Below are 13,948 nucleotides of genomic sequence, written 5' to 3' on the forward strand. Positions count from 1 at the left end.
TTTTTCTCAACCTCTATAGTTATGTTAAAATACTGACATTTATTTTCATGATCTGCATGACATTTATAAAAGCAAAAATGATCACTAGCTTGGTTTCATGGGCTGCAAGTCAAATTGACTACAATGCCACTGCATCAAATAGGATACATACGGATCAAATCCCTTGTTAAGTCTATAGACTATAATTCTAAAGCGAACATAAATATTTCAAATAAAATTTTTCACTTTCTATGGGGTCTTGGTTATTTTTCCTTTGGACTATTTCACCTCAGAACCCACTCACTCCCATCATAAACCTGGTGTTCATTGGCTCCTTATCATTAAGTGCAGAGCTGCTCCAATCACCTCCTGGCTTCTGAGGCTCAAATACGAAAATCCTACCATCTGTGAGCCCCACAGCAAACTGGGTCGGCTTCTGTGGATGCGCAGCAATGGCAAGTGGATAGATGCTTAAACTGAAATAAACAAATTATATAATTACAATGCGTGGCACGGTAATAAGTATAATGAATAAACGAACAATCCATAAGCTTTGAAATAATGCTTGATGCTTATCCATGTTTATCTCAGTCTCGAGGCTATTGGGACTGTGATATGCAGAGTAAAATGAGTGTAATCAACAGTGAACTAAAAAAATCACGTAGTGATAGTAAGAATTCAAAGCAGTGTCTAACTGACAAGCATAAACTAGCAGTATTTCTCTTCTAAGATGCATTATGGCGAAAAAGGACTTTGATATGGTTTATCTTGACAGCATTCATATGATTACTTTGGCAAGCCTTGAAATTGCAACCCTCGAGAAAGAAAAACATACCTTGAAGTTGAAGAAAGGTAAGCAGAGGGATTAATCCTACATTGCATCTGAAAATTGAAAGCATCAAATATTGCCAGAGTTCCATCAACAAAACTGGCATACACAGTTTGGCCATCAGATGAGAAAGTTGCTTGGGAGATAACCACCGGAACTTCTGGAACCCACTGTATGAAACAAAAAGGTATATATATATATATATATATATATATATATATATATACTTGTTTAGTAAGAAACAGCTCGCTTTGAAGAAAACACCCACGTAATATGAGAGGGAAAGAAGAGAAAACCTGGTTGACACATCTGAGTTCTGTTGCTTCATAAGTTGCAAGATGAGTATTACGTACAGCAAGGAAGTGCTTCTGATCCTGGTGAAACTGAATGTGAGTTTCAGATAGTCCTTCTGGCACCTGCTGTCCATGTATTTGCAAGTACCTATCTTTCTGTTTTCCCCACCCATTGGTATTCCATACAACAATCTGCGGGAGAAATTAAAATAATGAGAAAACAACTTAACCAAAAATTGTTCATTTAATAATAAATCACAGTATTATATCAGTTTTAAACATTAGCTGGGTTTAGATTTAAAGTGTGCTTAGAAAAAATTTCATCTGTTATACCATCTTAAGCGAGAAACAAAACAAGACCTAAAGTGTTTTCATGCGTGAAGTGTACACCAAATAAATTAACTCTTTTGCTCAAAATCTCATGGTTATCGGTGCAAGATTAATTCCCTACTCTTCATCTCAATCACTCCTAATTACTCTCCTAATATTCCAATGCATTATTTAACCTACTTAACTCGTGCTCATTCATGCATAGAAAAATAATGAGTCACATCATCATACTCTTGATACAAAAAACTAATTAATTTTTCCAACTAATTATTCATGTAGCACACTCAACGTATCAAATATTTTCAATTTTTCAAGCTGGAATTTTTTTTGTTCACCAAAATAATAGTGGAGATGGGGGACACAACAAAACTAAATCAAAAAATATAATTAAAATAAAATATAAAACGAAAAAAGAAAAGAAAAAAAAAAAAGTCAAGATAGTTCCGTGTTGTAACCGAATAACTTAGTGTATGCCTTCGTTAGAAAATATATGTGAATTTGGTTCCAAGGGCATGGCTAATTTTGTGTTTGAGGCCGTTATCATTGTTCTTCTTTTGATAGAAAGTGCATGAGAGCGTGTTAATATTTTTTTAATACATAAGCCACTGGGACAATTTTTCCAGATCAGAATGATAGGTCAAGTAATTCCAAGCAGTGCTAGTTTTAGATTATTTGTGCAGTTAAATGATGCACGTGATGAATATTAAATACTAACCTGAGCATTTATATCACCAGAAACAAGAAGATTAGAACTACTTGAGAAGGCAAGGGCAGTAACTCTTTTTGAGTGGCCCTCAAGCAAGATTTCAATCTGCACAAAAAGACACAGAAAATAGCTTCAGCTTCCTTGAAGCAGGCAATGATGCATATCTTTGTCAAATAAAGGAAGAAATATACCTTATTTGTACGGACATTGTATATAAGTATACTGGAATCATCCATACCAACGGCAAGTATATTATTATCCTGAGGGTAGAAAGCAAGACAGGTTGTTGCCATAGGTGCTGGAGGCACGATAGTTGTCACAGCCTGTAAATTAGAGGTAATTTGTGACATATGATTAGTAAGTCGATGTAGATATGTAGTAGCATGATCTCAAATAAAAAAAGAGAGAGAATAAATGAATGAAGTTCCTGAACTAATGAGGGAGGATGAAAGAGAAATATACATGATAACTAAATGAAAAATCCATTATTCTGATCCTAGAAAATGTTGATGCATATGGATGATTTCTATAATTTTTTGAAAAATCATAATGAATGTATGTATGAAATGGAACCTTCTACAATGATATCAAAATATCAGTATTAAATACTTTAATAGAAATGAAGAAGCTTTAGAACAGCGGGCTTCTATCTTTTAAGGTTACCTTATACGTCAACATGTTGAATAAGGAGATTATACCCCCTGATGTTGACATGAGATATGAATCGTTCTTAGACAAAGCAAAAGAGGAAATTAGGTCTCCACTGTTAGTAAATGTAAGGTCATTTCTCATCAATTGCAAAACACTCCTTGGTTGCCAGATGTGAGGAGAAACTTGGGTAGTTGCCTGCATGTATTACTTATCTTTTATAATAAATTCAACTACAGACAAAGTAACAAAACTGAAAAGAAGGGGGGGAGTGAGGGGGAGAATCCATATGAAAAAAGTGAATTTGATGTTTCCACTTACCTTTCCATCCAAGTTAAGGTTATCCTGTGGCCATTTCCAAAGTAGATGATCACCATTTGATGCCAATGCCAAAATGCCATTTCCCGCATTGGTGTAACTCAGTCTAACAATCTGTGCTTCATCAGAGGGAAAGTTAATGATAGTTTCTTGTTATGGGAAACCTAATTCCCTGGTTGTTTTGTTATCTTGTATATCCCATCTTATATTTATCATGCGAATTAAATTTTCCATTTTTAAGCCGGTATAGGTGGCTGGCATGTTTCTAAGAGGTATCAATCCATGGAATCCAGTAGCAATTGTTATTTTCTGATTACAATAGGCTTCCAAGACATTTATGTAAAAGGGAGCCCAACATAATAATAGAGTAACAGGATGATAGCTACACATTAAAGGATGACATGTATCATGTTAGTTAAATGTAAAAGAATATGTTGTGTATTGATCTGTGTCAGGGAGTTACAATATATAGAGACCCTAATGGGCTTAAGTGTAAGGCCCAAACCTAATCCAAACCTAATCCTAATACAGTCAGAATACAGTCAGACTATTTACGGATAAGACAGAATCCAATCATATCTAATCAAATCTAATCATATCATATCTAATATTCTAACACTCCCCCTCAAGCTGGTGCGTATATATTATGAGCACCAAGCTTGTTACAAATGTATTCAACCCGAGGACCTCTAAGAGCTTTAGTGAAAATATCTGCTAGTTGATTAGATGAGTTGACAAAAGTTGTCTTGATTTCTCCTGACTGAATCTTTTCCCGAATGAAGTGACAATCAATCTCTATATGTTTGGTCCTCTCATGAAAAACAGGATTAGAGGATATATGTAGCGCAGCTTGATTATCACAGATGAGTGTCATGGGTTGTTTCTGTTCACAAAGATGAAGCTCCTGAATCAACTGCTTTAACCAGATCAACTCACAGGTAGTATTTGCCATTGCACGATACTCAGCTTCTGCACTAGATCGGGAAACAACAGGTTGTTTCTTGCTTTTCCATGAGATTAAGTTTCCTCCGAAGAAGACACAATAACCAGAAGTAGAGCGTCTGTCCGAGGGTGATCCTGCCCAATCGGCATCTGAGTAACCACAAATTTCTGTATTTCCCTTATCCGAATACAACAAACCTTTTCCTGGTGCTCCTTTGATGTATCGGAGGATCCTCACAGCAGCATCCCAATGTGAATCACAAGGGGAATCAAGGAACTGACTGGCCGTACTGACAGCGAAAGAAATATCTGGCCTAGTCACAGTAAGATAATTGAGCTTCCCAATCAGCCTTCGATAACGTCCAGGATCAGATAACGGCTCCCCCTGTCTGGGCAATAACTTAACATTAGGATCCATTGGTGTATCAACTGGTTTACACCCCAACATACCAGTCTCCTCTAGGATATCCAAGGCATACTTCCTTTGACAGATAGAAATGCCCTGTCTAGATTGCGCCACCTCAATTCCCAAGAAGTAACGCAGCTTCCCAAGGTCCTTTGTTTGAAATGCACTGAATAAATGTTGTTTTAACTGATGGATTCCGTCTTGATCACTTCCGGTGAGGATGATGTCATTAACATAGACTAACAAATAGATGCACTTGTTAGGAGATGTAATCCTATAGAATACAGAATGGTCAACTTTACTGCGAATTAGGCCAAACGCCTGTACAGCAGAACTGAAGCGACTGAACCATGCTCGAGGAGACTGCTTGAGACCATATAAGGATTTTCGAAGACGACATACCTTCCCAGACTCCCCCTGAGCAACAAAACCAGGTGGTTGCTCCATGTAAACTTCTTCTTGTAAATCACCATGAAGAAAGGCATTTTTGATGTCAAGTTGAAGGAGTGGCCAGTGACGAACAGCAGCAAGGGCAAGAAATAGGCGGACGGACGCCATCTTAGCGACTGGAGAGAATGTATCGCTATAATCAAGGCCAAAGATTTGAGTAAAACCCTTGGCAACTAGGTGTGCCTTGAGACGATCAACATGGCCATCAGGTCCAACTTTCACAGTAAACACCCAGCGACAACCAACTATAGACTTCTCTGGAGGAGCAGAAACAAGGTCCCAAGTGCCATTGGTATGAAGTGCGGTCATCTCATCAAGCATCGCTTGGCGCCATCCTGGATGGGAAAGTGCTTCACCTGTGGTCTTAGGAATAGAAACAGAAGAAAGACTAGAAACAAAGGTGAAATGAGGAGGAGAAAGGCGATCATAGCTCAAGAAGGTATAAAGAGGATAAGGGTTACGAGTAGTACGTGTACCTTTTCTTTGAGCAATGGGAAGAGCCTCTGGTGAAGGATCCGGAGGGGAAGAATCAACTGCAGAGGGCAATGAGTCAGCAGGGGTCGAGTCGACTGGAGGTACTGTCTTACGACGCTGATAAGTGAGAAGTGGACGGTCCTTAGGTACTGGAGCAATAGGTGATGGCTTATCTGGAGTAGAAGCACCTGCATCTGGCAAAGACAAGTCAAGAAAAGGAACAGGAAGGACATGATCAACCTGTGACAATGGAGATGGGATAGAATTAAAGGGTTATTGATCAAAAAAGGTGACATCCGCGGAAACTAAGTAACGCTTGAGGTCAGGAGAGTAACAGCGATAACCCTTTTGAAGACGAGAATAACCAAGAAAAATGCATTTAAAGGCTTTGGATGTTAACTTATCCTTACCAGGAGTGAGATCATGAACAAAACAGGTACAACCAAAAACATGTGGGGATAGAGGAAAGAGAGGAACATCTGGAAACAATAAGTTATGAGGAATATCATTATTAAGCACAGATGAAGGCATGCGGTTGATGAGAAAGCAAGAAGCAAGGACTGCATCAGCCCAGAAGTGAAGAGGAACATGCATGTGAATAAGAAGAGTCCTGGCAATCTCAATGAGATGTCTATTCTTACGTTCAGCTACTCCATTTTGTTGTGGAGTGTGAGGACAAGTGGTTTGGTGTAAAGTACCCTGTGTGGCTAAGAAGTGAGAAAAGTCAACAGAAACATACTCCTTAGCATTATCACTACGTAAAATACGAATAGAAGCACCAAATTGAGTATGAATTTCAGCAGAAAACTTTTGATAAATAGAAAACAACTCAGAACGGTTTTTCATTAAATAAATCCAAGTACAACGGGAGAAATCATCAATAAAGGTGACAAAATACCGAAAACCTAAAATAGACACACTACGACTAGGACCCCAAACATCTGAATGAATAATTGAAAAAGGAGCATCAGCTCGTTTATTGACTCGATTAGCAAAGGAGGAGCGTATGTGCTTTCCTTGCTGACATGACTGACAATCTAAAGTTTGAAGATCGGATAAAAGAGGAACCATCTTTTGCAATTTCGCAAGACTAGGATGCCCGAGACGACTGTGGATGAGCTGTGGAGATTCTGTGAGAGAACAAGCAACTGAAGGACTCGGCACATCAAGGTAGAACAGACCCCGTGACTCACGGCCCACTCCAATCATCTTCCCCGTACCCGGGTCCTGCACAGAAACAGAATGGTTTGAGAATGTGACAATACAATTAAGAGAATTGATCAATTTACTAACCGATATTAAATTATAAGGGATGTGAGGAATGTAATAGACAGATGTCAAGGTCAATGAGGAGGTTGGACAGATTTGTCCAATCCCATGAACGGGGGCCTTAGTTCCATCAGCAAGAGTAAAAGAGGGTAAATTATTAGAATATGTAAGGGAAGAAAAGAGTTCCTTATTACCACAGAGGTGATCAGTAGCACCTGAGTCAAATATCCAAGGACCAAGTGATGCAGAATGAGAAACACAAGCAACAGGATTACCAGTTTCTGAAGCAGAGGCCTGAGATTGAGGAGAGAACTTCCTGAGAAGGGCCTGGAATGCTGCATATTCTTCAGAGGAGAGAGAGACTGAACCATTTGAAGCAGTATCCGATTGAGCTACATTAGCAGCAAAAGAAGGTCGCATGTGAGGATACTTGGTGTAGCAGCGTTCCTCATAATGACCAAGTTGCTGACAGTAATGACAACGAGGTCGCTGACCACGTCCGACTGGACCTCCTGGGCCTCCTGGGCCACGACCTCCTGGGCTACGTCCTCCTGGGCCTCCTGGGCCCTGGCCTCCTGGGCCTCTACCACGACCACGTCCACCTCCAATATGCCCGCGAAAATCAGTACGGGAAACTAGAGCAGTAGAATCAACATCAGAAGACGATGCAGGAGCAGATTTCTTATTCAAATTCAGAAGACGCTGATACGTCATGGATAGATCAGGCTCCCCACTAGTCAAGATAGTATCACGAACATTATCATATTCTTCGGGAAGGCCAGAAAGTGTGGCAACCATAAAGAGACGTTCCACTTGTTTTCGATATGCAGTAGCATCAGTAGGGTAAGGCAGCATATCCAAATATGCCTGCATCAAAGAGCGACTCTTGCCAATATATGTCTCCATCTGAATGTCGGATGATTTGCTCAATTCCATAAACTGAGAGATGATGAAATAGAGCTGCTGAACATCATTAGTGTAGAGGTTTTTTGCTTCCTCCCACACTTCAGTGCAAGTTTGAAATGAATAAAAGATATCCAAGACAATCGGATCAATGGATTGCCAGAGGATACTCAGAAGTTGGTTGTCAATCTTTTCCCAATCAGACTTGTCCTCCTTAGGGACATCAGTAGACTTAGTTGTGAGATGGTTCCCATATCCTTGTCCAAAGAACCAAACTCGAACAGAGGTGGCCCAGTTCTTGTAATTAACAGATCCCTTCAATTTTGAAGAGGTAATGGACCCAATATTGGTAGAGATGATATTGGGAGAATTTCTCAAAGGAGGAGATGGAGACTTGACCTCCGAATGAATTGGAGGGTTTGCTGCCATAGTATCAAATCACAAAGATACAAACCGAATAAAGAGAAACGAACCTGATCACCAATCAAGAAGAGGTGCGCACAAAAAGTCAGACCCACAAAGAACCATCCACAGATCCAGAAAGAGGAGGAGAAGACGAGCTTCTCTGTCCAAGACCGGCCGGAAAAAGCCGCCGGAATAGTGCTCACGCGCCGGCAGAAGGTGGCGCGTGAAGCCCACGCGCAGAGAAGACTGGAGGCGCGTGAGAGCGCGTGACAACTCCGATGGTGGCCGGACTTCCACAGAGCAGGTCGCCGGGAGGAGAGGGTTCTGTTCGCGTTCGTTCTAGACTGAAAACTCGCCGGAAAAGTACTCCGGCAGCCTGAACAGTGGCTGACGGTGGCTGATGGTGCTCCGGTGACTGTGGACACGTGAAGAAGATTCCTGGAGAGGACTTACAGCCTTTGATATCTTACCGGAAGGACGCACGGCAAAGAAAAGATGACTCCTAAGCAGTGGGCTTAGGTTTTAAAGCGAAGAACAAGATTTCTAAGCGGAAGCGAGGGTTCCCAGAACGAAATAGCTCTGGTACCAAGTTAAATGTAAAAGAATATGTTGTGTATTGATCTGTGTCAGGGAGTTACAATATATAGAGACCATAATGGGTTTAAGTGTAAGGCCCAAACCTAATCCAAACCTAATCCTAATACAGTCAGAATACACTCAGACTATTTACGGATAAGACAGAATCCAATCATATCTAATCAAATCTAATCATATCATATCTAATATTCTAACAATGTTCAAATATTGTTAAAACTAGTGATAATACATGTAACCATTTGCAATATTCCTAATAAGGCATTAGCATATAAATGTCATACCTTGTTTATTTTGGAATGAACAGGAAGCTGCAAGAACTGGCACTGGGATGGTTTACAAATTTCGGAAACATTCCAATACTTTGATTTGTTATGGGACTCTTCAATTGAATTAGTTCTCACATCCTCCAAGCCTTTTTTGCACCCATTCTTTAGAAAAAAAAAAATTCAAGTTGAAAAGAGTGTTAACGAGTAAATTCTAAGATGCAAAGAAATGTCAAGAAAAGTAATCCTACTCCAAAAATAAGATAAATAGGAACAGATATTTGTGTTAATCATGCTTATATAGGCAAGTGAATCAGACAAATAAACCTCAAATTTACTATTCTATGCATAATACAAAAGATTATTTCATAATTTTTCGAACGACAAACTGACTTCATCTGCGATTCCAGCACTAGCATCAATCAAAATTGGGCTTTGTGTATGCTGCAAGAAATTAAAATCTTGAGGCTCAAGAAACTCCAGAGCATAGTCCATGTAAAGTTACATATGCTTACCTTTCCCAAGGTGTCATGGAGAATACTGGGTTCATGAACAGGATGAATTTCATTCCATTTTGGCAAAATGTCATAGTGAATTGCTAAAATTTTTATTTTGTTTTCTTTTGCAGCAACAGCCAGTAATGTTCCCTCCTTGTTGAAGCGAATGCATGGATATTCCTGAAAAAACAATCACACTATAAAATACCATTTTTGGTGTTGGAGTTTTGTTATATTGAACTAAAACTACCACCTCCCACAGAAATAAGAGATATCCAATCAAATAAGTTTTAAAATTTTGGATTGTTGGAACGCCAACACAATTTCCAAAATAGCATCTAGAAAACCAAAAGACCAACTGAAGAACTTACTAGTAATTCTCCATTGGCATCAGTGCTTGTCCAGAGCTCAATATTGTCCATATCCCAAAATTTAACCATATGATCATCACCAGCAGCCAAAAGTCCTTTGTGAGTTAAATCAAAATGGATGGTAGATGAGCATGGCTTCTTAAGTCCCTTGTACATTTTTTTTATATATCCTTCACTTTCATCCCATTCTACAAGATTTGGCTCACCAAATTTACCACTTCCACATGAAAAAAGCCTAGAAAAGTTTATCAGCATTAGTTAGACTACAATCACCTATTAGTCATTAATAGGAAACACAATTCGAACAGGGTTTTAGACTGGTAGCTCAAAACCTTCGGTCATCAGTACTGTAAGCCAATGTAGTGTATCCATGACCAGGGGCATCATAATCAACTCTGGCTTCCGGACAATCATATAACCATGCCTTAATCTTCCCATCGATTGACGTTGAAAAAAAAAACTGACGTGAAAGTGCACAAGAAACACATAACATACAGAGAATGAGTAATACATGAAACAAGTTATTACATTAATGATGCTACAATAAAGCATTCTTACATGAATACGGTCCTTCACACGAGGACAAACAGAACAAACAGGAGCATCATGACCTTCAAAAGTATGACATTTGACACCATTAACAGCATCCCAGACCTTAAAAGCAGTAAAGAAAATCATTGTTAGGTTTTTTGTTGTTGGGGGGTGGGGGGGATCTCTGAGGTCAGTTTCTTTATGAAGAAAGTATTTATTGTCCATTATAAGAACTGACCTTTATGGTCTTGTCATCTCCACATGTTATGACCAACAGTTGATTATTAAGAGAGGAAAATGCTAGATCATTGACACTGCCATCATGAGCATCAATCTGAGAAGATAGCATTTAGAAGTTAGACTGAGAATCATATATTATATCCATCTAATTAGATATTTATGGGGAGAAATGAAATATATTACTTCTAGATGCTGGCAGCAATTGCCACCATGATAGGAATATAATTGAACAATATGTTCTGAAAATGCAACCCCTGTTTCAAGTAAGAACAGTTAGTTAGCAGCAATAAAACTTTGTAATCATTGGCAACTAGACTTACCCTTTAAGTAGTTAAAGATTCTTACCAAACAGTGAACCATAAGGGCTCCACGTGATTTTCTTAACTGAAATACACAAGTTCTTTTCCAGAGCCTTCTGAACACAATCGGCAGTGGTTCAGAGTTTACTATTTAGATCATTGACATGATAAGTAGTAACAGGGGTACAATCTAGTCTGGAAGAGGACGTACCTTGAAATTGATGGAGCATGCTCCAATATTCCAAACTCTAAAATCTCTAGAGAACAATTTCTTACCATAATTAACATCCCAAAGTCCTATATTGCCAATATGTGTTCCAACTGAAGAAACATGACAGTAGCTATATATTAGCTGCTTTCATTCTTTATCATCAATTGTTTCAAAATACATAAAAAATAGAATGATTTTCAAACAAAAGACCATATTCTATGAATCAACCTAGAAGAACTTCATGCAAAGTAGGATGAAAATCCATGGTAACAGGAGGGGAATCCTCTTTCAATGTCTGAATAACTTCTACAGGAGGGTCATTTGCTATGGCTGACGTCACCTGCACAGGAAGGCACATCATCACTTTGATTCCATAGATAAGATACGGGAAGTCTTACAGCTAGGTTGAACAATAAAGTTTCACCCAACTGACCTCATTGGAAGCCTGGCAGGGAATTCCTTTCAAAAATATTTCATTAGGATCCAGAACATCCACTGCAGTTTTTACAGAAGGACAAGGACGATTATCAATGTAAGCAAGAATTAAAATGAATACTTCAACAACATCATCACGAACATCACATTTAACCCAAACTAGTAGGATCGGTGAATTAAACTGATTACTTAAAAGAAAGAAAAAAAAAATGCAAGAATAAAGCTCATACCTGGATTTGTTAGTGCAGCAGGAAAGAGTGGAGAATCAGTTATGGTAGATGGGTAGGAACTACAGTTGGACAAATGTTTATCAGACCTTTGCAACGAATTACTTTCTTCTGATTTCAGGGCTGAAAGGTTCGAAGATGGTTTACAAATGTGGTTCACAAAGAGGGATTGTATAACAGGCACCGAAGCTGGATCTTCACAAAGTAGATGCTGCCAATTTAAGCTAACAAAATGGATAATAAGTAAATTTTCTACCAGTGGTTTAAAAGCATCGGCAGATATCAACAATAGTAGGGAACAATGAAACCAATGCACTTAACTTAGGCTATAGCACAGTTACCCTAAGAAAACGTAGATGCAAACATGAATGCAAAATATGCTTACAATTTATCAACTTTAAATTGAGAAAAGAGAGTGAAACCTTTGGTTTAGAAGATGGCGTAACCTCCGATCGGTAATTGCAGGAAATTTCAACTTTCCTTTGAACACAGGATTTGACTTAATGACTCCCTTAATATCGTCCATAACCATCTTCCTCACAGAATTTGCATCTCCATATGTTGAAAGTGATGCATGATCCCTGTTTAGACCCAAAAAAACAAAAAGGTTAAGCTTAAAATTCATATCTAAAATTAGTAAACTGGCACTTGACTCATAAGGTCATGTACCTTATATTATTAACTGTCAAAAGCTGAGTCATTTCATTGAATAGCTCTTCATGACCTTGGGAAAAAACTTTCAGATCCTTCATGAGGATATCTAAAGCCTTGGCACGATCGTTACTGATGAAATAAGAGAAATGAGTTTAGAGAAGCATAGGCTATGAACATTGAACAGCATACATGTATGAAAACAACTAAGTATTCTTGGGGAGATTGAGAAGCTTACATGTCCAATGTCTCAAGGAATTTCTGTTTCCTCAATTCAAAGTATATTTTGATTGAGAACTTGTTGTCATCAACCCTTGTGAACCCAGAAAGATATGTCTCAGCGTCGTCCCATTTCCCAGCAAGCACCATGTCCTCGAAATGCTTCATGTCAAAGTAGAAGCCACTGTCACGCTCAAGCCTGTGAATCAAAAAATTGAAGGGGAAAAAAAAAAAGAATAAATGTCAAAAGAATAATGATCAAGATAAGACAAAGAAGCCTGAGTTTAGATAGAGAGAGGGAGACATACTTGTGTGCAGTTTCCTCTAAACCCTCTTCTTTAAGGAACTGTAAGATTAAGAATACAAGCTCTTGACTCAGAACAGACTTATCCATAACAGACCTGTTTGTTTTTTCAGATTACCAACTCAGCACAATCAGAAAAATCATAACTTTTTGTCAAATCAAATACTAACAAATGCAATCGCTACAACTTTGCTTTATAAAAACGAAAGACCAATTGGCCAGCAAAAAAACAAAAATGAAAGAGTGGGGTTCTTAAAAAACTCAGTCCTTTTTTTCCCCCAAACATGCAACCTCAGAAGAACAGAGTTTGGGCTTTTGATTATGGAAAATAGTTTCCACAATCACAAGTAAAGGTAAAGTAAAGAACACACCAATCAGATCCCAAAACGTTACTATTGAACGGTCAAATTGAAAAAGGTTGGGGCCATTGGATTGACACATATCATGGCATAATGGTATCTCCTCTGTGACCACCACCATCGCATTTTTGGTTGGAGATTGCCAAAAAGAAAGAAAAAAGTTTCTCCTTTGTTTATCTTAAGAGCAAAATATAAAAAAAAAAATGGCTCCTGAAAAAAGACAGGAAAAGAAAAAAAAAAAGAAAGTGACACAAAAGGAGCGAAAGGCATAAAGCTTCACCTTAAAAAAAGATAAAAAGAAGAAATTTTTGGAAGAAGCTTTCTCAGTGGTGGAAACCTTTCTGCAGAAAATGCAGAAATGACGGCTGAGGCTGACTCTTATAAGATCGGCGTGGTGGACGAGAAGATAAGCATCCCATAAAACTCATCTCACCTGATAATGATATGATAAGTAAATTGGCTTATCAAATCCTCTTACAGGTGTACGTGTCCGACCAAGCTGGGTTCCACCTGGACCGACGGTTTCTAAAATGAATACCAGCAATTCGATTTAATCTATATTATAAATTAATGCCTGTAATTTTAAAATTCTCTTTTTGTTATAAAATACATACTCATATGGATGATTATTTGGTTTATGCATTTGATATACCTCGTAACTCCTATATCAATGGTGAGTAAAAATGTAATTGATGACCACGGCACTAATAGTTTCTTGAAGTGTAATTATTCCGCATTCTTGATTGTATTCCTATATATACATATGCATGAAGTTGATGATAATTAAAATTT

General features: G+C 38.4%; 1 protein-coding gene across 1 annotated transcript; it reads right to left on the reverse strand.

Annotated features, from left to right (window-relative positions):
- Window positions 1-240: 240 nt before the first annotated feature.
- LOC133287405 (topless-related protein 1-like) lies at window positions 241-13,478 on the reverse strand. The gene is made up of 24 exons (XM_061485005.1): window positions 13,437-13,478; window positions 12,802-12,894; window positions 12,513-12,692; window positions 12,293-12,406; window positions 12,046-12,204; window positions 11,627-11,847; window positions 11,395-11,516; window positions 11,190-11,301; window positions 10,962-11,071; window positions 10,797-10,866; window positions 10,635-10,705; window positions 10,450-10,545; window positions 10,239-10,334; window positions 10,013-10,140; window positions 9,681-9,915; window positions 9,328-9,489; window positions 8,831-8,977; window positions 3,107-3,217; window positions 2,801-2,983; window positions 2,329-2,460; window positions 2,147-2,242; window positions 1,105-1,293; window positions 815-978; window positions 241-455 (listed from the first exon to the last, which is right to left on the reverse strand). The coding sequence occupies exons 2-24, from the start codon at window positions 12,885-12,887 to the stop codon at window positions 269-271; spliced, it is 3,171 nt and encodes a 1,056-aa protein (XP_061340989.1). The 5' UTR covers window positions 12,888-12,894; window positions 13,437-13,478; the 3' UTR covers window positions 241-268.
- Between the last annotated feature and the right edge of the window lie 470 nt (window positions 13,479-13,948).

Source organism: Gastrolobium bilobum, unplaced genomic scaffold, assembly GCF_033153095.1.
Source record: "Gastrolobium bilobum isolate Gb01-03AN ecotype WA unplaced genomic scaffold, APGP_CSIRO_Gbil_v1 utg647, whole genome shotgun sequence".
NCBI lineage: Eukaryota > Viridiplantae > Streptophyta > Magnoliopsida > Fabales > Fabaceae > Gastrolobium > Gastrolobium bilobum.